Source organism: Aptenodytes patagonicus, chromosome 2, assembly GCF_965638725.1.
Source record: "Aptenodytes patagonicus chromosome 2, bAptPat1.pri.cur, whole genome shotgun sequence".
Lineage (NCBI taxonomy): Eukaryota > Metazoa > Chordata > Aves > Sphenisciformes > Spheniscidae > Aptenodytes > Aptenodytes patagonicus.
Window position 1 is genome coordinate 74,133,806 of NC_134950.1, and position 26,752 is coordinate 74,160,557.

At 39.7% G+C, this 26,752-nt stretch overlaps 1 protein-coding gene across 4 annotated transcripts in view; it reads left to right on the top strand.

Moving 5' to 3' along the window:
• Positions 1-26,752, top strand: part of EPB41L4B (erythrocyte membrane protein band 4.1 like 4B) — a 183,852-nt gene that overhangs the window by 67,600 nt on the left and 89,500 nt on the right. For 3 of the 4 annotated variants that reach the window (XM_076330226.1, XM_076330227.1, XM_076330228.1), the window contains exons 3-15: positions 3,000-3,042; positions 5,291-5,369; positions 8,802-8,846; positions 9,657-9,709; positions 14,036-14,156; positions 14,754-14,841; positions 15,896-15,984; positions 16,302-16,371; positions 16,544-16,713; positions 16,817-16,926; positions 19,002-19,032; positions 19,523-19,556; positions 20,607-20,674. In XM_076330226.1, coding sequence (XP_076186341.1) covers positions 3,000-3,042; positions 5,291-5,369; positions 8,802-8,846; positions 9,657-9,709; positions 14,036-14,156; positions 14,754-14,841; positions 15,896-15,984; positions 16,302-16,371; positions 16,544-16,713; positions 16,817-16,926; positions 19,002-19,032; positions 19,523-19,556; positions 20,607-20,674 — 1,001 coding nt within the window. Of the gene's footprint in view, positions 1-2,999; positions 3,043-5,290; positions 5,370-8,801; positions 8,847-9,656; positions 9,710-14,035; positions 14,157-14,753; positions 14,842-15,895; positions 15,985-16,301; positions 16,372-16,543; positions 16,714-16,816; positions 16,927-19,001; positions 19,033-19,522; positions 19,557-20,606; positions 20,675-23,474; positions 24,902-26,752 lie in introns of those variants that run through there. The other variant, XM_076330230.1, reaches the window with a different exon arrangement.

Here is a 26,752-nt window from a genome sequence, read left to right on the forward strand (position 1 = left end):
ACACTGGAACAGGCTTCCTAAGAGGTGGTCGATGCCCCAAGCCTGTCGGTGTTTAAGAGGCATTTGGACAATGCCCTTAATAACATGCTATAACTTTTGGTCAGCCCTGAATTGGTCTGGCAGTTGGACTAGATGATCATTGTAGGTCCCTTCCAACTGAACTATTTATTCTGTTCTGTTCTATTCTAAAGTAATCATAGAATCTTGATTATTTGCAGTTTGACCAGGTTTGCAGGGTTTTTTTCCCTTACTGTGGGCAAAGTAGCTTAGACACTGTCTTCCTATCATGAGAGTCCTAAACCAATTAATCCCTTTCCTTCTCCTTGTTCTGCACTGATACTTCTGAGTCCAGACTGGATATGGGGAATGTGGCATTACATAGTTGAAATGACTGTGGTCAACCTCAGTCCTACATTGTAAGATCCATAGTTAAGTTTCTTTGATGAGTTCAGATCCTGAAATGATGTACAGTTGTTTAGCTAGAGCACAAGATAGGCAGAGCTAGTCATAGGTGCTGAGAGAGCAGAAGGTCCCCTCTGGTTTTACTCAGCTTCCTAGTGAGACTTCAGAATTCATTGCTCTCACTTTCTTGTTCTTGAGTCAGCAAGCAGTATGTAGCCAAGCCCAAACCTTTTTTTCACTTTAGCTAGAAAGCTACGAAATTTTTTGAGCTCAGAGGGACATTTGGAAAGCTGGTGTGATTTCCAGTGTGATGAAGAAGCCTTTTGACATTATCTGAGGCAAAGGAGTTTTGAAATTCAGCCTAATTTTCACAGAAGTTGCACAAAATATCTGACTTTTAAATTGGTGTTGGTTCAGAAATCTGCATGAAAACTGCCAGGCCTGGGAACTCTGGGCCAATAATACTGCCAGTCCATGTCCTACCTCCTTATTTTTATTTTGTGATCTGTGTGGTGGCCACATCACACACAACCATGATGTGCAATGTGGGATGGGGGTAAAACTGCAGCTCATTCTTGCTTCTGAAGAGAGATGAGTTTAATGCTTGCTGTGTTTTATCTCCTGGAGCAGTCTGCCTCTGGCTGCTTGGGTACAGAGAGTGAATGATAGTTTCCTGTCTAGGCTATAGTCTCATTTAATGGTCTGCTCAAGTAGTTCCTAGAGTCCTGTTAGTTATCTTTAAACTTTCTTTGAAGTATATACACTTACGAATAATCAGTTTGAAACTTGCTGTTATTTGACTTTTAATACACCTAGAAGACCACATTCCAAGGTTGGCACTATCAGCTGTTATTTCATTGGGAATTATTGTAGTTCAGGTTGTGCAGTGCTTATTTCTGAACATGGTACTAACATGAGTCACAGATTAAAAGTTATTGGAGGATTTTTGCCTGTAGTATAGATGTTATTCATGTTTGGTTTTATTTAACATGAAGCTAAACTTTTCTTTTAATGGAATCGGTATATTTGTCTTTGTGAGTGGTTTATCTTTAGCCAAAATAAATATCGAGGAGAAAGACATTTTTGTAGCTAGGTATTTGAAGCATAAAAAATTAATCTGCCCTGGAGGTGTGAAAGTAACAGACTTGTATAATTTCAGTTAAAAAAGCAAAGTTTCAATGTTGATATTTTTTCCTTATCAAAAATCTGAAATTTCACAAAGCTGCTGTAAACTGCTGTGGTTTCTGGTGTAATTCTTCATAAGAGAGCAAAGTAGAGACAGAATAAACTGCTTGCAGCTCTAAGGGATCTATTTGTATGAGCTGCTGCAATGTTTTATTTCCACTCTGGTAGAGATTTCTCAGATTGTAAGGATGGATTCCTTGGCAGCCTCACCTAAGGGAGTCTAGCAAGTCTCATGCAAATAAAAGCACCTTCAGAATAACTGTTCCATTTCTTTCTCTCTCTTCTTTTTTTGTGAGATTTATTTACCTCAAGGGTCGTAAGTTGTCAGACTTTCGATCTATACCCTTCTATACCTGTGATAAATAAATTTTGGCTTGGCTGAGGACATACTTAGTAAATAAATACCAGTATTACTATCCAACAAATAATTTTTCACATTTATTTAGCCATGGTAGCGCCGTGTTAGTGGAATCATAAGTAGTCATTCAGAGATTCTCCTTTTCCTGAAAGCATGAATGCTTTAATAGGGAGGAAGGAAGAGGTTTTTTTCTGCTAAGATTTTGTTCCATAGTACCTAGTTTATTATTTTAAAATAAATAAATATATAAAGATAGCAAAACATTTATTTCAAGGAAGTCCAAATACTATTTTATTACCTTGTGCAACGGGAGCATTTACCTGGGGTTGCTTCAAATCAGATTGCAGCCTTGTGTAGGACATTGCACAGAGACAGTCAAAAATTTAAGCTAAATTTACACCAGAGCATGTTTATGGTTACTCTTCTGTAGATGCAACTTGCACTGACGAGAGTGTGCATAAACTTTGCTGGGAAGCATACTTTTTTGTCATCATAGTTGCATCTATTCAAGGTCTTTTGCCATTAGTTTAAAAAGGGGAGGGCGGTATGCATCAATGTTTCCCAAATGTTTTTAGTGGGGGTTAAGTCTTGATCCTTACCTTGAAAAAACTTGGCTATGGAGCAATGGAAGGCAGGACAGTACAGAATCTGGAGGGTCTCCGTCAAACAGGGGACGTGAAAGGAGAATGAAACCCAGGGGTTTGGCCTGCTGTCCTCAGGGGCACTTGGGCAACAGTCAAACCTGGGGACAAAAGGGTATTTTCCTTACACACCACTGCTTTGTGGCTTTGGACTTTGAGGTTTTCTCTCTGGAAGAGTGAAACTTCCCTGGCAGTACTGATGCATTTGTAAGTCAAGCTTTCCCCCATGAAAGAAGGTAAGTTGGTAAATGTGCAAATAAACACTTTTGCAAATGTGTAGTAGTTTAGGAAATAAATATGGCAATATTTCCTTCGAAGAGATTTTTATCTGGCAAATTTTACTGTAATTAGTTTATTGTGTCAACAAAATCTTGAAATGGAACTGCTTTTAAACGTGGATTTTCTTTTTTTAGCACTGGTTGGACCATTCAAAATTCATTAAGAAGCAAATAAAAAGTAAGTACTATGTCTCTGCCTGTTTATTTTGTTACTTCCTTAAGAATTTGAACTTAGAGTATTTGAACGTGATTGTGAATGTTTAAATATGGCCTTTAATGGCATAAATATTTCTTAGGAAATAGATTTAATTTAATGGCTAATTGGCTGACTATATCAGGTCTAAATGCAAGAGCACTTATAAGCAATAGACCAGCCTCCAGGAGCTCTTGTTAAACATGTGCTGTTTGTCTCAGGCAGAGTAGGTTGCCAGGTAATTTCAGTCTGATCTGTGAAATCAGGCTGCCTGGACGCAGACCGCGGTTTCTGTCACTGCTTCTGATCCAGAACAGATTTCCTGGGTTTTTTGGGTTTTGTTTTTGTTGGGTTTTTTTTCCAAAGAGTAAATGGAAAATATTTCATTGTGTAATGGTTAACCTCTTTTTTGTATGTTATAAATAAAACTAGCAGAAATACCTACTGTTTCATCAAAGGCAGTTTTGGGTAGAGGGGTTGGGTTTGGCCACTGAGTTTTTTGTGGAAGTTGGCTAAGGCAGGCAAGCTACTCCTGGATCTCTAATAATCTGGTTGCAGGCTTGGGTACAGTACAGCATCAGCACTAACGTGTTTTATTAATATACTGCAGTTGGCAACAGCCATAGGCCCACTGATAATATCGCTTCTGTGAGATTAAAATACAGCGTTTTGCAAGGAAATTGTTGATCCCCTTGCAGGACCTCACAGAAATGGGTCTTGATTGCTTCAGTGCCTTTCTTTCCGATAAGTATCCAAATACCTAGATGATTTTTGTAAATGGTGGAGGAGTTTCTTCAAAGACCTTTAGGACAGTTTGCTTTCACCCCAGGGTGTGTGGGTGTCAGTCTGCTAGAATAGATGGTAAAGATAGCTGGTATGGGTAAGGTTTTGGTGGTTGGCTTTCTCTCACCTTTTCATCACATCACAGACTGCTTTACCTTAAGTGATTAAGTGATTTGCAGGTGCACTTTCTGTGATAGCTTTGTCAGTTTCTTGATCTGTCTTAAAATTTGGAAAATCAATGATTCTGTAACACCTTCAACCAGTTTAGGTGCACTGTTTTGTCTGTGTTCAATCTGTGAAGGGCCTGTTTTAAAAAGAAATTGGCCAAGCCCTGCCCTGAGGAACGCTGAAGAGGGAAGCAATTTGATGAGTGTTGTAAAGGTCTGTCTCACAATAGGATACTTTTCTTTACCTTGCATTCAGCAGGTGCTTTGAGAAGAGTTCCTCTTTCATGATGGAGGTTGCTCACTGCTCTTTTTTTTTCCTAGCAGTGGGCAGGTAAGAGTCCTTATCTCGCTGATGCAGACCTTACCAGTGGTGCTTAACTGTCAGCCTGGGGTACTATAACCTGTCTTCTAGGAGCTATCATTGGAGACAACGTCAGAGCTCTAATTATTGGAGTTTTGGCTGCACATCATTTAGTAGAATGGATCGTTAATAGGCACATATATACTGTGTTGATGTGGTGTTACAGAAGACCTTAGAAAGGTGTGAAAAAGAGTCATTTTTCCACCACTTAATATACCAGCAGGCTGTTGGTCTGGAAGATGAGGCTTAGGCAGGTAAGGATGCATTAGTCACAGTCTCATGATAGGTGGGTAACGTTGTATTATCTGTGTTACATAGAAAGTCAGACCTAGCATTCACCTTCTGGCATTAGAAAACAACAATTCTTGCAACTCCACTTTGTGGAATTTGTTAGCTTTCTGTGTTCATGGGTGCCTTCCAGAGTCCTCTCCAGCACTTTTCACGTTATTTATCTTACCTTTTCTCATTCACGTGTATCAATCCAAAGCTGATCTGTTGGGTGGGTTGTTGGGTGGTTTTTTTGAGTTGTGTTTGTGCCTGGTAACAAGAAGCATCACCCTCTCCCTCCTCCTCCATTCCATCTCCCCCTGCCCCCAGCAACAGGCAGTGTACCTGGAACTTGCTGTCATTCACAGCGTGCTGTGGGGCACACCTCTTTGAACAAAAACATGTTTGCCAAATGGACTGTTGCTTGATTAATCTAATGATTAGAGTATCATAAAGTATGGTAATCATCTATTTTTTTTTATTGCATGCATTTTTAAATTTAAAACCATGAAATATTTGCTGCTTTGAAGAATTTGAAAAACACACTTCATTTTGGGTTTCTTGGGTTGTGGGATGGTGGCGGCTGTTCTGCCTTAGCAGAACCGCAACTAGTATAAACTTTTTTTCCCCCCATTTAAAATCTCTGCATATACAGTTGGACCTCCGTACACGTTGCATTTTCGAATTAAGTACTATTCATCAGAACCGAACAACCTTCATGAGGAGTTTACAAGGTAGGAACTATGCATGGTTAAGTGGGTGACTGGCAGAGTGGCAAATAAGACATCTAAGGTACATGGGGGTACTGTAAGCAGGTGATTTGAGCTTTCTTACTAAGAGTGGTCATTTTGTCTGACTTCTTAGGTGTTTTCCTACTGTCAGAGAAACATCATCTTTTTTTATTTGCTGCCAAAAACCATGAACCTCTCCAAGTGTTTTAGTCTGTAGGAGATGCTGTGTTCTGGTGCTTTGAAGTTAGCAAAGAAAGGCAGCATTGGGTGGGGAGAGCTGCAGCTGGGAGATAGCTGCTCTTTACACCAGAGACACCTGCCATACCTCTGAGAGGATTTTCCATCATGTCCTGCTAAAATGCCAGTGCTCTGCTTTGTCGCCCTTGCTCTGAGACTTGGGCGTGATCTAATAATGGTACAAAAGCCACAGAATTGTGGGAATAGACAGCTTGAGTTCTTGGTTAACGGTTGATTGAATCTCTTCCACTTCCCCATGAGTTCTCTGTGGTGCAAAAGGTGTAAAGACTGCATTGTATAAAGTCACCTTAGAATACCTGAAGGTCTTCTGTTTCAATCTGGTGGGCTGTTTTTCTGGGCTGTGAGGACTATACCTTGCTGGGTTCATAGCACTCTGGTGTGATCTAGAGGATAGTCTGAAAATTGGGAAAGGAGCAGCTGGAGGAAAAGGGTTTACTTCTCTTTTGTATCTGCCAACTTGGTGTCTTCTTTGTATAGTACTCATCTATCTTAATGCTTTTTGGATTGTTTTTTTTTTTTGTTGTTGTTCTGTTTCTCACCATAGGGCGCTTTCTATGTCTTCTAATTTGCTTGGCAATAATCAGTGTACTCCCAATCAGCCTAAGGTGTTTAAAGATTGTTGTAGTTCATGTGCACGCGATGTTTACATTAAACTTACGCCTGCAGGCATATGTTTACTTTCTCCTTTCATACCTGCTGTGTTGAGCATGTATTTTTTTCACTGCCTGAGACAAGATCAAAGTAGTTAATTGCCACCACCGTATGAGACTGACATGGAGGCTTTAATACCCGTTTTCACTTTAGTGCAGCAGTGTTAATTCAATAAAAGGGCATATTCCTATACAATGTATAATTAACCTATAGAACTCCCTGCCACTTATGTAGTTGAGTATAAGATCTTAGAGAATCCAAAAACCTGGATGATTTTGGGGCATCTCTAGTGAGAAAATGCGGTTAAATTAGTAGGAATAATATATATTTTCTGAAAATTTATGTAAGTCTTCATACATCAAGGTGCATGTCTGACAAGTATTACATTTCCCCTGTGGTCAAATTATTCCATTACTGTCTACCACAAGATTTCTTGCTTAATCCTCTGAAGCATATGATCCTAGTCACTGTGAGATGCGTGTTTCTGAGCTATGTGATCATTGCTGTGATCGAGTAAGACATTTCCTCTGCAAGTATTAACCTCTGATGCTTTGTGATCTAATTATTGCTGAAAGGTGGCATTTCAGAAGACTATTTTAATTAGAAAAACACTTTAGTCAGCTAAATTTTCAGTGTTATGAACAATTTTTTTTTAATTATAAGCATGATGGAAGACCACTGTGAAACTATGGAAGGAAAATGAAAATGAGCTGGAAACTGATTTTACAGTGAACAAATAGTTGCATTTTTCTTTTTTGTTGGGGAAAGTAATTTTGGATGTTGCTGGGTTTTTAAGAATTTTTATGCTGGCTGGATCATATTTTCCATGTAGCATGTTGAGTAAAAAGTGAAGATTAGCAACTATATACTCAGAATTATTCCAAGTGGAAATGGAATGGGAGTAAGAGGAGGAAGAAAAATGATCATTAACAGTAACCATGAACTGGCCTGGTTGGGGGGAGTGTTCAAAATTCCTTGTGGAGACCTGTTTTCTAGTAGACTCCAGTTTCTCATAATTAGCACAGTAGTGGGGAAGTGTTGAAACCCTTCACCCACTCCGTCTTTTTCCCATTTAAGAACACAGTTGAAATCCATTGCATTTTGGAAGATGACATCTGCCACTTTTATGGGACCTGATTAGTTTAGTTAGAAAAACAACAGAGGAAAGTGTCTGTACATGTGTGTTGTGGAGGATTTTCTAAGGTATTTTGCTGATTTGGAATATCAAGAACAGAGATGCTGATGCTTGTCAGTTTGCATGCAGAAAAGGAGCAAGAGTAAGCCATACCAACCAGAGCAGAGCTGCAGCGCTGCACAGGCCGACTGACAGTGATAGAAGCACTGCCCAGATTTTTCTTGCAAATTTAGAAGAGTTCATGGGATTGTGAATCATCAGGGGAAAACAGTAAGAACAAGAAATATACTTGTCTACCCTTAATCTATGCACGCAAATAGCCAGGTTTGATTGGCAACTCAGGTATTAGCCGAGTATGTGAATCAGAGATGTGACACAGAGCTAACGTGGATAAATCTGATTCTTCTTTAGTGTATCATGAGAAGTCTTTTTAATCTTCCTTTTCATTTCTGTTCTCCTGTCTAATTTCAACTATTCATCCTTCACCACGTTCACAGCACGTACTCTGTGATGAAAAACACTTTGTCTTTCTAGCATCCTTTGTAAAGATAGGAGAGGTTTATGTTTGCATTTACCAGGTTGACTCTCAGTAGTGCTTCATGCTTTCTTCTCTTGAGCCACTCATCATTGCAAGCCTCACCCCGCAGTGTCCGGAGCAGTGCAGAGCCTGCCTGTGCCATCCTGTCCTGTACAGAGCTCTTGCATGGCCTGGGGCACTTCTGCATGCCTCAAACCCCAACTCTGAGTGGCTGTAAAACATGAAGCATGCCTAGAACTGAAGATTAGCAAGATCTTAAAATACTGCTACAGTTCGAAGGCTGTAAACTCCTAGTTGCCCTCCTAAATAAATATGTGGGCTCTGTGGAATTTAGATTTCTTTTATTCAGAACTTTTCTGCTATTTCAAGTGAAAATTCAGTCTGAGCTTTTCCTTTTGCCCAGTTTGGACTTTTTCCATGTTCTGTATTTCTGAGAAGGTAGCCCTGTGAGGTCCTCATGCCTTTATCTGTGTTTTGTCTCTAGATCCTATATAATTCAATTCTTGTTTGAATTGGGCAAGACCCAGTTCAGGACAACATTGGAGTGTCAGTAACATTTAGGTTGCTGTGGTGTATGCTCAGATAGAGCCCATCCCTAAACAGCAAGGCTTTGGACAATGTCCTGAACACAGCCAGTAGGTGAAAATTGTTCTCTTCTTTTTGATTTTAGTGAAAGCTATGGGAACATTGAAGGTTGCAGGGTGTATCTGAGTGATCCCAAAGGCCCTTTTTTTAAAGAGCAAATTAATGAAAATGTTGTGACTACTCAATGAATTGGGATATTTTTCCAGCCATTGGGGCTGGAAAGATGACATTATATATACTTTTGACTTTCTGAATTTTCATTTGTCAGGTACCTGTTTGTATTACAGCTCCGGCAAGACATTCTTTCAGGGAAGTAAGTACCTCTTTGCTCTTGCAGCTGTATTTTAAAGTATTTATAATAGTTAATCTCTTAGTGATTTAAAATTTTACTTTAACTAGGTGATCTTTTTAATTCTTTATGGTATTCGTGCAGATTATAAACATGACTTACAGTTCCACGTGCATTTTTTTTTTCTTTAGAATACAGAGATCTATGGCTTTGTGTGCATCATGACTATATTATTGACAAATAGAATGGGTAAAGACCTTTGATGGGTTAACCAGGTGATGGAAATGTATAGAGAGAGCAAAGACTGTCCTCTGATTTTTATGACTTGAAAATGTAACATGGACTTGCCATATTTTTCAGTATGGTAGGTAAAATAGAGGAGGAAGAGATGAAGTGCAACGCTTTCTGTACAGGTCAACCCTGCAAAAATATTTTGTGTGTTTATAGTCTCACCCTGGCCAATAAATTCACACCTGCTCTATTTTTTCTTTTTAATTACAAAAACAAACAAAAAAACCCCCCCACATGTTCTAAAATACAGTGTTGGAGCAAAAATGATTTCTTAGTCAATTTAGTGTTGTCTCTATTAGTTCAAGCTTGTTTTATGGTGGAGCATGTCATATGTTTAGTGCTAATTAGAATGTACCAAATCAGGAAATCATGATACGCAAGTAAAAATCAATTGTAGATGTTTCGTATCATTAATAGTTTGTGGTTTAAGGGATCTTGTGGAAGTTAATATTTCCATTTCATATATCAGACTACCTTTTAGCTTTGTTGCAAGAAGAACTGAGAAAAAAGATATTTTTATAGCTTGTTTTTTTTCTTTTTAAGACTGAAATGCCCGTATGAAACTGCTGTTGAACTAGCAGCTCTGTGTCTTCAAGGTATGCAATCTTTTGAAAGTGGTTTGTCTTAATGTATTAAAAAACTCGCCTACTCGTCTCTTTTCACTCTGTTACTAATGATTTCTCACTGGTCATATATAAATGCCATTCCTTTATCTGAGAAGAATTTTAGGGAGGTCACTTCCCTGCCTTCCCTCCATTCATAACTTCTGAACTACATTAACCAATGTTGGCACACTTGCTGAGGGGAAGGAGCCTCAAAGGCATGGATAGACAAAGGTTTCATGGAAACTGTGGGCTGACTAGGGAAGAAGAGAAAGACCCCAAATAGTCCCCCACTGAGGGAGAAGCTGTGGTGTGCACACTGTTACCTCTTCAGCCTGAAGAGCCAGCTGTCCCATCAGCACATGCTTTGCGGCAGGCAGGTCCCTGTGGATGTAGCTTTGAACATGGGCTGCCTGCTGCCTGGCCAGTGCTTGGGAGAGCGAGCCTCCACGGTGAGACAGGAGATGGTTACAGGGCAGGAGGGAGGGGGTGGCAGGTACTGGAGAGGAGAGAATTATATGGAAAGGTAAGAACTAAGATTAATTCTGTATCAGGAGCAAGGGTTACAAGATTTAAAAAAAAAAAAACAAACCTTGGACACTAGGTTTCATTAGTTTGTTGTAGGAAAAAGGTGTTGTGGTTTTTTTTTTTTATGCAAACATGTTAATACAAATTTTCATTCCATTTCAGGCAGTTTGTTTTGCAGATAGGGAGGAAACTTGTGTAATGAAGCTCAAATCAAGTTCATTTTTTCTAAAAGAAAGTGCAGTGATCTGGATCATTCTAGGCATATCAGCAGCAAAATGACTCGAAATGAAAAATACTCTTTGTGTTCCACTGGTGGTTGGCAATGGTACATGGAGTGCTTAGGCAAAGTCTCTTATTTTAATACAGGAATGGAGATAACTCAGTGATTCTAGATGGACTTGACAGTCAAAATTGGGAATTCAGTTCCAAACAGCAACAGGTGTAAGTCTTAAGGCAGTGGGTTATTTTTCAGTTTCCATCTGCACCAGTCTGGCACAGCTCTGATTGTTAGGTGTGCTAAGAGCTGCTGCAGGCAAACTCCATTTGTCTTTTTGAGATGGAGAAAATCTGGAGCACGTATGTGATTCGTTGCTTCCATTTTCACAGATAAAAATGCCAGTAACCTCACCCCTGGTCTAAGCAAGGAGAACCAGCAAAGAATAATAGGTTGATGCCTCAACATTTTGGGTAGTAGTTAAAACCTGTGATTACTATGTAAATGTACATAGTATGTACAATAGCCATCCATCATGTTCATAATGTCTCCAACTAGGTACCTAAACTAACACTTCTTGACGTTGTCTGTGGGAACATATTTAAATTGTGGTAGCTTTTATATACTTTTCTGCTGTCTTTTTTCAGTTTCAGTTTTCTGCAATTTAGACATCATCACAATAAGTTTCTCCAAAATTATTTCCTTATTGCAACTAATTTATTTATCTCTGCTGGCATATGCTATAATTAGCATTTTTGATAACATTTCTTACATTTCATTGACATTGGAAGCTTTTAACTAAGCAGAAGAGTTTAAAGAACTGTCAGATGATTATTCCTTCCTCAGTAGTTACATGTACTCTGTGAAATCCAATCTTGCTCCTTAGTGTTGCTTTCCTAAGAGTGATGAAGAAGTTACAAAAGGCTATTCAGGAATTGATGCTCTAACCCTCTGAAAGAAAGGCCTTTTCTCTTTACAGGACAGCTTTAAACTTCATACATTTTCTTTATCAAGGAAGCTGTTCTGTTACGGTAATTCTTTCTTTGTTTCAAAAAACAGTTTCATAGGCTGGCACTTTTGTGTGAATCGTCTTTCAAACATAAATAGTTGGTTTGTTGCCAGTCCTGTGAAGGAACTTGTGTAGGAAATAACATCGGTTTGCAGTATGGGGTAACTTGTGAAGCAGTTGTGTAATCACATACTTCACTTAGGGATTATCTACAGGAAGGTTGTAATCTAACTTGAATTGTCACCACTAGAGTAAGTTTTTTTTTAACTACCTCATTAGTGGTGGCTTTTGTATTTAACCAGGTATGCTTTTGAAACTACTAATTAAACTGAAAAGGAAAACTTTCTCAGATCTCCAGTTTTCAGTTCTAATCATAAGACATCTTCATGGGATAGTGCAAACTTTTTTTTTTTCCTTCTGTGTAAAAGAATCAACAATATATTTAGAGATAAACACATTTTTGCAGTTTTTAAAAACTTTCTAGCAAACTTCCTTTTAAAAATGTCCCTCAGTTTATGCAGTTATTTATTAAACAACACAGATAATGTATATAAATGTGTTATGTAACACCCTCCCCACCCCCCCAATAAAAAAAAAAAGACCAGGGGATGGGCATGCCGAGCATGATACTTTGTCACAAAACCTCAAATGAAGAGATGGGTCCTCTGCTGTGCCCTTGTGTTGAAAACTAGTGCTGCTGAGCCATTCGGGAACGTAATTCCACCAGGAAAGACACTAGTGAGAGCATCCTCATATGGAGCCCGCGCTTCCCCCTTCTTCTGCTGTCCTTCTGCCCTGTGTGGGGAGCTGATGAGGCTCTTACTGGCTCTTACTCTCAAGACCAATTTCTTAGAGATCAAAATGATGACATCATTTGTTTGCCTGCAAGTGAATAAATAGTGAGTGCAGCTATTGAGAAACAAGGGTGATATTTTTCTTGTACCTAATACTTCTGTCCTAGCTTCTCTGTGTATCTTTGTCCTACACGCTCATGATTCTTCTCATCCTTACACATCCTCTTTACAGCACAGTCAGCCTTCGTTCCCTGCCTTCTCTCTCAGTTAACTAGTAGAGAAATCTCCCATGTTTTTCCTAGATGGTTGTCAACACATCAAACTTCAGTTTCTTTCTTTTTTTCCCTGAAGTTCTCCTTGCTAGTGTGTGTGTTGTGGTTCCCTCTTATGTACTGGAGACTGGACTGCCAGTAATTCTTAGCAACATCTGTGTTAAATAGGCTTCCAACTTAGATGAAACAGCAGCAGAGCTGAGATATCTCTGTTAAAGAAAAAGACATACAGATAAGAATACTGTAACTCACCATGGAAGATTACTGTCGAAAAGAAAAAATGCATGTGAGGCAGTAATTAGAAATGAGGATCGGTGAACTCAATCTGTTAATCCTGAGGAATGCTAAATGTTTGAGCGAAGCTCAAGTGCTCAAAACCACCTAGTAGGTGTATCAGTCAACAGATTGCATTTTGCATGTAACTTCTACGTTCTAATGCATCCTGCTAGGTATTTTTGAAGACTGAGAGTGAGTTAAATTTTTGCAACTGTTATGTGTAAAACTGCCCTGAAGCAATAAAACTGTTTTCTTCAAGGGATTTCATTTCTCTCTATGCTTTTTTTTAATTTTATTTTTAGTAGTAATAGTAGTAGTAGTCAAGCAACTCCAACTGACAAAGGCCTGGTTTGGAATCATATCTCATGTCAGGTGACACATGGTATTGCTGAACAGTGTATTTGCCACTGATGTTTGTCTCTGTCCCGAGGCAGTGACATTGCAGGCTCTTTGTATAGCTGAGAGGTTCCAGGAGCAAAGCATGTCGCAGGCACAAGACGGTTAAGGGCGTCAGTCACAGAGATGCTCAGCACTTGCATCTCCTGCTGAGCTCAGTAGAGTTTGAAAGTGTTCTGCTCCTAGAAAAGAAGATACCAGGCCCTAAGTAAATAAGTAGAAAGTGACACCTCAATTATGTTAATGCTTCAGCGTTTCTTTCCTTAAAAATTACTTAATCTGAATATTACACCACCACTGTGATTTAAAAACAAAAAAAAACCCCACAACTTTATCACTGGTTTCCCGAGACTAGGTATTATCTTCATGTTGTGACACGAACAGTAATGTAACAAAGCATGCAGTAGAGTGGGAAGTGTTTTGGAACGAAAGGTATGACCTCATTGCAATGAGAGGAAGTTTCAAAGTAACCTCTTCTGAAACAGTAGTGCATTGATTTTTGTTTTTAATAGAAACTTTATTTTCTTCAAATGCTTTAAAATCCAGAGAAGCAGCTTTAGTTAAGCGGGTTTAGTTCTAACATTCTTGAATGTCAGAATTCTGTACCATAACCTTACACTGCTCCCGCAAATGCATTTGTCTGACTTTCGCTGTAAAATCTGATTTGAGTTTGGGGGCGGGGTTAACTTACAACATTGGCACAAGTGTATTCTTCTACAACATACTTAGAAACTTACAAACTATCATTGTCTTTGTGGAGATTATGGAATTAAATGTTTCTGGTTGTCCCATGATCTTTATGTTTTTAACTCTTCAACTGATTGATTGCAGCTGAGCTGGGAGAGTGTGAGCACCCAGAGCACACACCAGAACTCGTGTCTGAATTCAGGTTTGCACCAAATCAGACCGAAGCAATGGAATTTGACATTTTTCAGAAATGGAAAGAGTGCAGGTAGGGTACTTGTGTGGGAGTGGTGTCTCTAGCAACAGGAGGTTTTCTTCTCTTCCGAAGTCAAATATGTCCACAAGAACCCCTTCAACAGACATAAAATGGTGATTATGTTTGTCAGTTGAGAAGTATTATAGATAGACTTTGAACCCTCCCTTTCCCTAGAAATGGCAAGCGGTAATTTAGGGAAGGTTGGTAGGGTGATTTTTCTTATTTTGTTTTTCTTTAGATGATTTCAGAACAGTTTAAGCAGTCTGATCTTTTTTCTGTTTCTTTCACACATGCACACAAAGTTTTGTGTTCAGGGTAGTAGCAAATGCTTTTTCCTGTCTTTTGTTAATAAATATGGTGCATTTCACTGGTGCTGTCTTAGCTGAACTCTCATCCTTATTGGCAATTTTAGACCTTTTTCAATTTTTGTCTCTCTGATTTATTTTCATTTGGAGGGAAGAGGGTAAAAATATAAGCTAAGCTTGAAATACCATTTAGTGGCATTAAGATTGGGGGCCCAAAGAAACAGGATAGGGGAACAAATTTTAAAACACTTAAAACAGACAAAAATTTTGTATGGTAAATTATAAATATATTTTATGTTCTTAGGGGAAAGAGCCCAGCGCAGGCCGAATTATGCTACTTGAACAAAGCTAAATGGCTAGAAATGTATGGTGTAGATATGCATGTAGTTAAGGTAAGATCCATGTTATACCTTATTTTATTAATGTGTGGTCAGAACGTTGAATGGAGATGCTGTCTCGGGCAAAACAGTCTCGACTCAGGGAATTTCACTTAATTTAATATACTGCCAATTAACATAAACATTTAATTACTGATTTGGGTACTGACCAAAAAAAAGAAGACAATAAAACAAACACAGAAACACCTTTCCTCCCCCTTCCCCAGTTCAACTTCAGTCCAACTCCTCTCCTCCCCTCTTCCTAGTGTCGGCTCCCCTTGTTTTCCCTGCGGGTTACACAGTCCCTCCCAAGGCAGCCCGCAAGGTCGGGGTCACCCACACAACAGTTTCTTTGTGCTGCTTCCTGCTTCTCACTTGTTTTCCTCTGCCGACCTGTGCTTCTTACTGCTCCTCTGCTGCTGCATGGGTCACCCATGGGCCACTGTCCCTGCCCCGGTAGGCGTTCTCTGTGGGCTGCAGTCCCTCGAGGCTGTCCCTGACCCAGTGTGAGGCACCCATGGGCCATGGCCCCTCAGGGTTGTCCCTGCCCTGGTGTGGGTCAGTCCCTCAGGGTGTCCCTGTTGTGATGTGGGTTGCCCCTGGGCGATGGCCCCTCAGAAGTACCTCCTCCTGCAGGGAGAGGCTCCTCCCAAGAGTGCATCTCCAGCCATGTGCCCCACAGTGTCCCTTTCCACATGCTTTTCCCCACGTCCCTCAAATTTTTTCTTTTGTGTCTCCTTCCCCTGGCAGCTACTGCCTGCTCTTAAACACATGTGAGCCAAGGTGTGGGCTCCCCTGGCTGCAGTCTTGGTGTGGGGCCGTTTCCACGGGCATCAGAGCCATCTGGGGCAGAACACGGCCTTCTCCCACGCAGGGTACCCTGCAGTCCCCTCTTGCCAAAACCTGCCTGTTTGCACCCAATACAGATGCATATTCTTCTGCTCTGTAATGTTAAAAAAATATGCAAACCTTACTGTTTCGTTTAAAACCTATGGATTTTTACATGCTACTGTAGTAAGATTTACACTACTAATGGCATATTAATTATTGATTCTGTGCTTGCTTATAGGGAAGAGATGGTTGTGAATATGCTCTTGGACTGACACCAACAGGCATATTGATCTTTGAAGGAGCCAACAAAATAGGCTTATTCTTTTGGTAATCTGTTTTTGTGTTATATTCCTTTCTGTTAAAATGCTGAAATCTCTCTCCTTTACATAATGGGGTCTTGACTATATTTTGTAGTGTAGATTGAATCTACGAAGTTAAATCTGAAGGTAAATTTGCCTGGTTGGAAGTACCACTCTAAAATGTGAAATATTTATTGAAAAATAGTCACATTTCCAGGAAATCATACTTCTATTATGATTCCTGAAGTGTTGCAGGATTGCAGATCACTCATACATTTTTGAGGATTCTCCTAGATTACAAAATGCTATTTTTCCATTAATTTTCTTTTTGCTTCTTGTGTTTAGGCCTAAAATCACAAAAATGGACTTTAAAAAGAGCAAACTAACACTTGTGGTTGTAGAAGATGATGAACAGGTAACTTTCTTCCCTTACTTGGGCCTGATCCAACAAAGTGTGGTGTGTTTTCTGGCTGGTAAGAACACAAGGGAGGCTCAGCACACGGTTGGCCCAGGCTGTATTTCTCCTGCCAAGGACAGTAACTGATATCATGCATGCCAACTTCCAAAGCTTTTGTTTCTGCATTTAGGGCAGAGAGCAAGAGCACACGTTTGTTTTCCGGTTAGACAGTGCCAAAACGTGCAAACATTTGTGGAAGTGTGCAGTGGAGCACCATGCTTTCTTCAGATTGCGAGCCCCAGCAAATAGTAAATCTAGTAGATCCGACTTCATAAGGCTGGGATCACGCTTCAGATTCAGGTATTCAGCAAAGTAACAGCAATATATTTGTGCTTATGCAAAGGCGCAGGTACAGCATCCAGCAAAAGGCAGTAGTTAACTTTGTTTATTTCTGTATTTTAAGTGGGCGGACAGAGTATCAAGCAACACATGGGACAAGATTACGCAGAACTAGTACATTTGAAAGAAGGCCCAGCAAGCGATACCCTTCTCGAAGGCATTCAACTTTTAAGGGTAAGTGTTTGTACATGTGTTCACTGAACCGGTCATGCAGGTGTCCTGTTAACTCATATAAATGTCATATGACAACCATAAAATCTGTACCACAGTATAAAAAGAAAAACATGTCAGACCACCTAAAAAACCAGAACGTACATGTTTGGTTTTTTTCTCCGAAGTCAGAGCCCGTTGTTCGTATCTACTGTTTTTAATCTCTGGCTGCACTTAATTCTTCCATCCCCCATCTATGGAGAAGGAGGGTGCCTATGGTTTCTTTTGTTGCTCAGTTGAGGATGGAGGAAAAGTTGCATCAAACTCCATGAGGGAAAGCATGTAACATTTTCTTTGAAAAAGTGCATTTGTCATGAAGAGTGGAGCAGTGTCCAAAAGCCTCACTGACTTGCTTATCTAGCCAGACAGTTTTAGGGTTATTGAGCAGTCTCATTATGCAGATGTTGCTGTTTTGACGACTGTAATGGCAAGTTATTCACCTATCCAGACTCTGACCTTAACCAGCTTTCTCTGAGGGTTGAAATGTGCTGAATTTGAATGGAATGACAAGGAATTTATTTCCGTTGTAGTTTTGTCATTTGTCCTTCAAAATTTAAGCTGAGATTTTTACTCCTTGTAGAAAAACCTAGGAAGGAGCACTGCAAGACAACCCCCTTTAAATTCTGTATTACTTGAGGCTGGAGGTGTAGTTGCTGTATGGAGCAGGGGTGAGCTGACGTTCCCTTAGGATGTCTTTGCACTCCATTGCATTCCTAGAATATGAACCTCAGTTCCATGAAAAGTCCTTGTGGTATTATGGGGGCACTTTTATTTCTCATGTACAATGGGGGGAAAAGGATAGCAAGCACGCATGCTTTCTAGAGGCTGTAAGCCCCCCTCCCCCTTCCTTAGTACATGTCAGTTTTTTACAGAAGTGCAAATTTATTAAATTTGTGAGATACTGTTGTGTGATACATGAGAGTCAATTATATGGTAAGTGTGGATGATTTCATAAGTGGAAGAATAAATTATTTTAACTCTATTTTTACAATAACACGATCCATCAGACCTGCAGGTTATACCTTGTGTCTCAGTGCTTCCGCACTTACGTCTGTGAGACGGAGGGAGAAGAGAGAAAGTGTGGCTTATGCTTAGTTAGTTCTCTGTGCATAGCAGCCAAGCAGAACTTCTTTCATACCCTGATGATCTCCCTCTGGAGAGCTCAATAGCGTGTTTGTTAAGTTAATGCAAAAAATCCCTTTAGATTATTGTCTTTTACACATCTCTTGGCCATTAAGACCTGTACCTAGTTGCAGCCCACAAGCATTGGATTCTGTTCTAGCTCAGTCTCTTTGAGACTTCTACAGTGTCTCATTCAGTTTGTCATCCACTTTCTGCATTCAGCAGAGACTTGGATTTTCAGCTGTATCACTCGGCAGTTTTTCACTGCTATTGAAAAATACACTGTTTGTCAGGAAGAAGAAATTATACATCCCGGTTATTCAGGTGCCTTCTTCACCGTTCTTTCCAGCCTGTCCAAAGCACAAGCCAAGACCTTGTTGCTCAAGATTGCTCAGTGCCTTCCCGTATTCCCAACTGATGGGCTTTTTTGGCTACCATCATTCACTGTAGTAAGACACAGGCCATTACCAACTTCAGGAATACTCTGGTTTCTGTAAGATGCAGAATTGCTGTAAGGGGTAGCTTCTGATTTCCGAGGGACTCAATGGTATTGACATGGTAGCTACAGCAAGGTGAGGAAAAGGAGTGCTCTGGTTGTGCAGAACTCACTCTGCCGAAAGTCCTTCTGTTGTGACATTTTGGAAGAATACTCTTGTCTGCTGTCATCTTTGATGGGCTTTGACTCTTGCAGAAATAGAAGGGAGGTTCATGTCTGCCTCATACTTTATGTACTCACACAGGAATGCTGGAAAGCACAGGGCTGCACTTGCAATTCTGACGCATTTGTGCAAATGTGTCTGTATGAGGATTCACTTAAGCTGTAATGTAACATCCCAATCACAATAGCTGCGAAATGACTGATATTTCACGTCTTAAGTTTTTTTCACCTGTCTTAAGGCTCTTTGTTTCTTTTTAAGCAAACAATCCTGTGAAAGCAGCACAACTGTGGTAAGTGACTGCCCAAGTTCTCTCTACTTTTCAATTGCTGTTGTCAGGCAAACAGGATTCTGAAGACCATTTCTGCATTAGGATTTGCTGAAACAAATTCTCTGGTGTGGGATGAATCTCATTATGCAGCACCAGATTCTTCTTGCGGACTGCCTATGAGACTTTAAGTGCCTCCGTTTTTTTTTTTTCTTTTTGTGTTTGAGATCAGACTAAAGTAAAGCACATTTCCTTTCTGCTTATTGCTATTACGCTAACTTATCTAGCATTATTTGTTCCTGTTTCATAAATGTAAAATGAAGAAAAAAAATTTGCACCCCTGTTTCTTGCACCCTAATTGCTGCGGTGTATGTATTGAATAAAATATTGATGTACTTAAGAATATGAATTTTACTTCACTGTAATACTTCCCTGAAGAGAAGAACCCTGAACTATAGGAAATTGTGACATAGATGTATTGATTACATGAAAGCTAATTTTTTTTCTCCCTTAGTGCTAAAAATACTCCTGAAGTCCATAACTACCAGGTAAGAGCATAACAATTGTTGAGGAGAATATTGTCATTTTCTTATTTAGTGGTAAATATTTTTGCTCTCTATAATTAGTACAGCTGGTTTGCTCCCGTTTCCTTAGTCTCGGGTGAGATTCTCTGAGGTGGTTCAGAAATAAACAGCATCACATTGGGAGTTAAGGGGAGAATGGAGGGACTCTTCTCTCTTTCTTCCCCTGTGTTCTTGGATGCTCTGCAAGCTGAATGCACTCCCATTTGCCACCCTCTTCCCCTTCCCTTCCCTTTCTGTGAAATCACAGGTTAAAACCTTCGGGACTGCAAATATGATGGACCCCAGGAGACTGCTCTCTGAGCAAGGCTTCTGTCTAGAGCAGGCTCTCACATTGGATGATCCGTGACAGGAAGTTCAAAGTTGCAATTATCTTCCCCGCCACAACACTTAAGGAGCCCATTGCTGGTCAAATGTTTGTTTGTTGTTTTTCTTTTAAACAAGCTCCTTTCCACTTCAAGGAAAAAACCTTACCCGGTTTTCATCTGTGATATTAGCAGTCAGCGTTACTGAGAAAGCAAGCTGTGCTTTCATCCAAACTGAGTGTGTGCATGAGAACTTAGTCTTAACACTTTTCTTTATTAAAAGCCTCACTAGTGATTTTGTTTCACTGTTTCTCCTCAAGATCTCATGGATAAGAGAGAGAAATGCTGTCACCAAAGATAGGTGACCTCCTGAAGACTGCTGTTACAATAGTAACCTTTCTCACTCTCCACCTTTGATTAAAGCTGACATTCTTTTGATGTGCTTTCTATGAGAAGCACTAGATGTGCCAGGTTGTCTCTCAAACAGAAAAGCAATTTTCTATGCATTTTCCCATGAGTGTGTCCTAACAGGCAAGCTCATCACCAAGAGGTCTCATGTATGCTAAATGGCGTGGGAGAAGGTATGAAACAGTGGGGTTTCTAGGGCTCACAGGGAGCATGTTCCTCATGGCCCCAGGAAAATAAGAAGTTGAAGTTAATAGGGAGTTCTTAGTATGATTTCATTAACCGTGTTCAATGTTTTCATTTGCAGCCACAGTATCATCCTAATATACATCCTGCTCAGCCACACTGGCATCCACATACACCTGTGAATGTAAGGTAAGCAATCTTCACTTTGTGAAAAAGATGATTTCTTCTTTCTTTGTCTTAATCTGTTGGCATGAAGCTTTGGTGGACGTATTGGGTGATTTTCTGCACACGAAAAGCAAACAGAAGTTAGAAATATGTGAAGTAGAGGCAGTATTAAATAACTTCAATTTAGATTTTGCTTTGGAATGTCCTAATCTCCTTGATGAAAATTTTTTTCAGGTTGATTTTTAATTCAGAATTTGAAATACAACTTCAGTGTATTTCTGCAGGGAGTATGTTGGATGGGAAGGTGCTCAGTGGCTTCAGTAAAACTAATTGCAATTTGATCAGTGTTTAATCTCCTAAGACAAAGAAGAAACTCATTTTAGAGTAAAGTTATGAGTGAACAAATTCTTGCATTGCAGCACTTCTTTAATCTTTTGCAGAAATGTATATGGAAAAATAACACGTACATGGAACAATGTATCAGGCACTTTACAGATAATTAGTGAAATCATAACATTGAGTTTTTGAGACTGTTTCACAAAAATATTCCTATATGTGCTATTGTGCTATATTCTCGCATACTTTTTTATTTTGTAACTAGTAATGGGAGAAATTGAGTGAAAAGAAATTTTGGAAAAAATTCAGTCCAAGTTAGAACCAGCTTGGTGGAACGCACAGTGGAGGCACGCACCTGCTGGTGGATATGTGTCTGTGCATGTACACGTGATAAAAATCAACTGCTATTTTATCCTAATAAAAAGTAACCTTTTTAGGTTACTCAGTTTTTTAGACAAATAATTACTGTCTTGACTGAAAAATACCAATACCCTAATCTTCATTCCTATTCATCTTACATTTTTATGTCTATATTCTTACATCAGGATAAGGAGACTTCATTCTTAGTGTAGGAAGGCTCTGGAGATGAGGCTGAGCTTAAAATGGATGAAAATACAGTTTGGTCCGAGTTTGAGTCTGAGAATGCAGGAAAAAGGCAGATATGTTATTAGAAATACTTACTAGGCAGAAAAGCAGACATAGTCATTGTCATCTCAAAATTCCTAGCGTACAGCAGTAAAGCAGATACTAAATTTATGCTAGAAACAGAAGACTTTAAATTGGGTAATTAACTTTGCCTGTACTTCATGTCCAAGATTCTTCCTGGTTTTAGGGTTTACTTGTCCATTTTTTTTGTGTGTGATTTAAAATGTACAATTTCACATTACGAAAGAGTGATTGTCAAGAGAGGTTAATGATTTTATAAATTGTTTGAGGTTTTGCTGAAATTTTTCTAAAGATTTCTTCACTTATGATACTAGTCTGTAACATTTTAAAGCCAAATAGTTCACCCTGGAGCAGAGTGATACTGAAATAAGCACAATAATGTATTGTAATGTGTGTAGACAACTTCCCCCTTCAGCCCCTCCGCTGCCTGGGCAAAGATTAAGGTCAGTGAAATATGAACAATGGCTTTTTTGTAGCTAGGCTTGTAAGTCTAAAAAACATACTTAAAAGCTCAGTCGTGCGAGCTCGGTAGAAGAGGTGCTCAGAATTTTTGTCCCAGTCAGGTAGAAGCATTTAAATATGTGGTTAAAGCGGAAGCTTCAAGTTACTCTAACGTGGAGTCAAAGCGGAAGAGTTGGATGTTTTACATCTTGGATAGCTTGATTTTTGAAAGCTTAATCCATCCAACTATGAACTTGAGCTCAAACCACAGATGCATGAAATTCTTTCTGCTGGGCGTGCAAGTCTAGAATAGGCCAAGGGCTGAAATGAAACTACCTGTGCCATACATGTTATATGTGGGCTTTTGTTGAATAATTTGTGAAATAATATGTGGAATTGTCTCTCAGTCTTCTTAGTAAAATCCTTTCAGTGACATTATTTGTTTGCAGTTAACTTAATGTTCAGTCTTCTGAGAAAAATCATTCCAATTAACAGTTGTCATTATATAACTTTAGAATATCTCCAAAAAAAGGTAAAATCTAAACCTGCCTGTGTTTCTGCTAGCATAAAAAAAAATTACCAAAATAAAAAGTGCAACTTTAGTTTGGTAATAAAGGAATCTTAAATATTGTGGCTTACTACATACTGTTCAAAACTTCTATTTCTTTATGTCCCCCCCAACTATTCGGGAGACACTGTAGGAGTGGTTGAGGTTAATATCCCTAAGCAGCAATAAGTAATGAACACATCAGGAAAAAATATTTTTTCTCCTAGTACTTTTGCAAGTTTCACTACATAGTCACAGAGAAATACCTGTACTAGCTATAGACTCTAGGTGTCCATCTTAACAAAATGCAGCTATGTAACTTATAGGCTGCCTCAGTGTAATTAACTGCACCAGCCCTGAACCGATGGCATGTTCACAGAAGAGCAATTTTCATTCTTAATAGGATTGCCTTTCTTAATTTTTTAGGCCTTAAGGAGATATTTTCATGAGCTCAGCTTTTTGCATGATACGGTTTATTTTACTTGTTTGTTGTACGCATTTAGTTTTCCTGTAGCCGCCTCCTCCCTCCCCACCATCCCTCTGGGATTCAGGAGCATTGATGCACGACGCTGGTCTATAACACTTGAAAACAGAGAGGGTTTTTAACGACTGAGCTCTGATTCAAAGCCTTTTGAAATCAGCTAAAAGATTCCCAGTTGCTTCAGTGGCTTCTGCATCAGACCTATAGGTCTGTCACCGTTTCCTTCCCTTACTGATAGCTGCCCATCACACCGTGTGCATGCTTATCACTTGCTGGATGAACTCATGTTACTGTGTAGCACTCATAAGTTTACTTCCATCTCGTACTAACCAATAACTGTGCAAATGGTACAGGCCACTTTATCATGATGACAGGCCATATTGGAAACCCCCCACAAGTGGAGAGGACAGCAATTTACAATATATCCAGGAACAGAACCAGAAGAATTTAGGAGGAGTCCAAAGTATGGTGTACCAAGATAAACTCATGACGACTCTCTGAAAAACAGTCATCTTCATTTCACCTGCCATCTTAGACGATCATTGCATTCCATGGTCCTTGTCTGTCTGCAGTATGTTCAAAGTGTATTGTGCATAAAGCGTGTGTCTTTGTATGTACATCCATCCTTGTTTAGTGTTCATGGACATTCTTGGGGAAAGTATTTTCCGTATCTTTGTAAAAAATCTTGAAAAACCTTTCGTGAAAGCTGGTAAGAATTTTCAGTGCCCCGAGACCAGAAATAGTTCTGGGGATTTACATTCTACCGTACTTTCGAATCTGTGACCCCTCTGCCTGCGGTTGAAGATCAGCCACTTGTGCCTTAGACACTTTTATTACCTTGCTTCTTTTGAGTCAAATTAATAGATGAAGTTTGAGAAACCTTGTTTTTTAGTTGACATGCAAATAGGAGATTGGAGGGAGGAAAAAACAGAATTCACACTGGCAATCAAGATGGCTTGTGGACCACCAACAAAGGGAGCCTACTGAGTTAAGTCATAGGTTTGGGTGTCATTTCTTTTTAATTTTTGTGCTCTGCAGCAAAAATAGAGGTGCTTGCCTAACTTTGAAAACAAGTATAGGGAAAAACACTATAATTAACTTCATGGAGTATGTGTATTCCTTTTTTGACGTGCTGATAATATTGATAGCATCCCCCAAAACCATACCTGCTGCTATAAAGGCAAGAACATTAAAAATGAATCCTTGCTAAAAGGGTGCTGCTGTCTTGTTATTTTTAATGTGATTATGGAAGTGAACTATACAATCGCATAAAACTACCTACTGATAACTTTTCTCTGAGTGGATTCAAAAACACAGCTCATGATTGGCACACTACAAGACGAGGACAAGCCAGTAAAATAGCTCTATTTTTTTAAGTTAGACATTTGCAAAGTTGAATGTATATTTTTACAAACCTAGGGCTTTAAATAGGCTTGGCTGATATTTTGATCACTTGCCGATTTATTTTTTTTAAAAACTGGAAATCACAGTGCCATCTTCACTGATGCGTTTGTTTTAATTAGGCCTTACATCTGTGGTCTCTCTGAAGTTGTTGGAATGAATGAAACTTCGTTTGGCATATTTTAAAAATGAAGTAGTCTTTAACTTGATTTTGATATATACACATTTATAAACAGCTATAACCATGAATTTTTTCAGAGCAAATTTGATAGTGTATAACTTTTTGTGAAATATATTTGTTTACGAATGCTGTCTTTTAATATTTGTTTTGATCTTTCCTGTATGTGCTAAGTACAAATAAAAATTTTCAATCTTCTTACTCTGGTTATGATGCATTATTTATTTTTGAAAGACTGGGGGGGGGGGGGGGGGGGGGGTCGATAGATACGAAACACCTTATACTTGTACCTGTTTTGCCCTGGAATCACTAATGCTGTGCTGGATCAGCGTTTTCAGTGCAGTCTGTAGAGGGGGGAAAACAATAAAGCAATTGTGCACCGAGATGTGAGAATGCCAGAGTAAGCCTAAGGTGGGTAATCACAGAGGCTGACTTCAGTTTCCCCCGGCTAGTCTTCCTCTGTTTCGGCAGCATTTTATTTGGGAAAGGAAGAAAGAGAAACTTTGTTGGAGCCATTGGAACAAGAGCCTAGTTTAGCTGCTGCTCTGAATGCCCTCTGGAGGAGTTTTTTTTGAATACTCACGTTAAAGTGGAGCATTGTTGCTTCATGATTCACACACCTACATTCATAATACAGTACCGTTCTTGTCATATAACTTCATTGGCTTCTGTGTGGTTTGTTGTCAGTGTTCCTCCTCATCGTGTGGTGTTATCTGTGGTTTGGTTTATTGCTGAAGGTGCACTGAATGAGGGATCTCCCTGACAGATCGCAAGAAAAGACAGCACAGGGCCTAACTGGTCCTTAAGCGTTAAAATGCCTCGTGCAGGAGGTCTGCACACGGGTGAAGAACAACCTGTGGGACTTGTGTGTTCTGCAGTTTGTGTGTGTCACCTCGAGGGAAGCACTTGTCGTTCTGCTTCTCTGGCAAAGCAGCTCACGCACTCTGCACTCCCCTTTCACTTTTTCATCCCGCGTCCTCCTTGCTGTCTGCAGAAATCTGTACCAGCAAAGTCACCGAGCGATCGGATAGGTAAGAAGAGATCAATTTCTCCGCCCTTTCTTGCTCTAGTCTTAGTTGGCTTCTTGTAGCAAATGGGCTGGGATGTGGTTGGGAAGAGGGAGCATTTCTACCTGTTTCCTCTCTGACCCCGGCATTGCTCTGACTGACCTGTGCAGCTTACATTACCTGAGCAAAGGTGGAATCGGGTGCCCCTGCACTGAACTAGGTAGTACAAATAAGTTGCTTTAAATCTAAAAGCACATTGGTTTTTTTCCTAAAATTACAATAGTTGTTACTTACAAAGTATTGTTTTTAACAAATGACTAATACAGGCCTTGTGATGTTAGGAGTACAATTTCTTGTTTGAAGCAACACAAAACACTGCAGGTGAAAACCAAATTACATGGGGAGAAGGGAGAGGAGAAAGGTGGAAAACGTTTGGTTAACTCAGCTGTTAAATGTAGTAGCACCTTTTGTTTAAAAATAAAATATTGGGAGAGCTCTGGCAATATAAATCAATACTGCATCCTAGATTCATGCTGCTACAGGAAGCCACTGGTAGTTTATAGATGCACAGACTCAATACAGGGACTTGATAGCCCTGGTATGTGAGGGTTTACGCACTGTCTTGAATTATTTTAACTAGGAGTTCCTCATGAGGAAAGTTCTTTTTTTTTTTAAAAAAAAAAAAAGCCTTGCAAACTGCCTGAAGGAGGTACCACCTTCTGAATCCAAATGAAGCACGTTCTCAGAGGTACCTGTTGAACTGTGTGTGCAAACTTTCCCCACCCTGTTCTGAAGTCTGTTAATTGTGCAAGTCTAAAATCTTCTTTTTACAAGTCCAGCGTACACTTAGAAACTCTTCTGTAATCCGATTACAGGTGATAAACACTCTCCTCGGGTCAACTTGGGGGGGCCGGGGGGGGTGGTGTGTGAGTACAGTGCTAGGCGTCTGAGAAATTAACACTGATCTGAAGTCCAGCGTGTAATCGGCTGCGTTCTTCCACGCACTGGAGAATTGCTTGATACCTCTTGGCTGAGGGTATCTTCT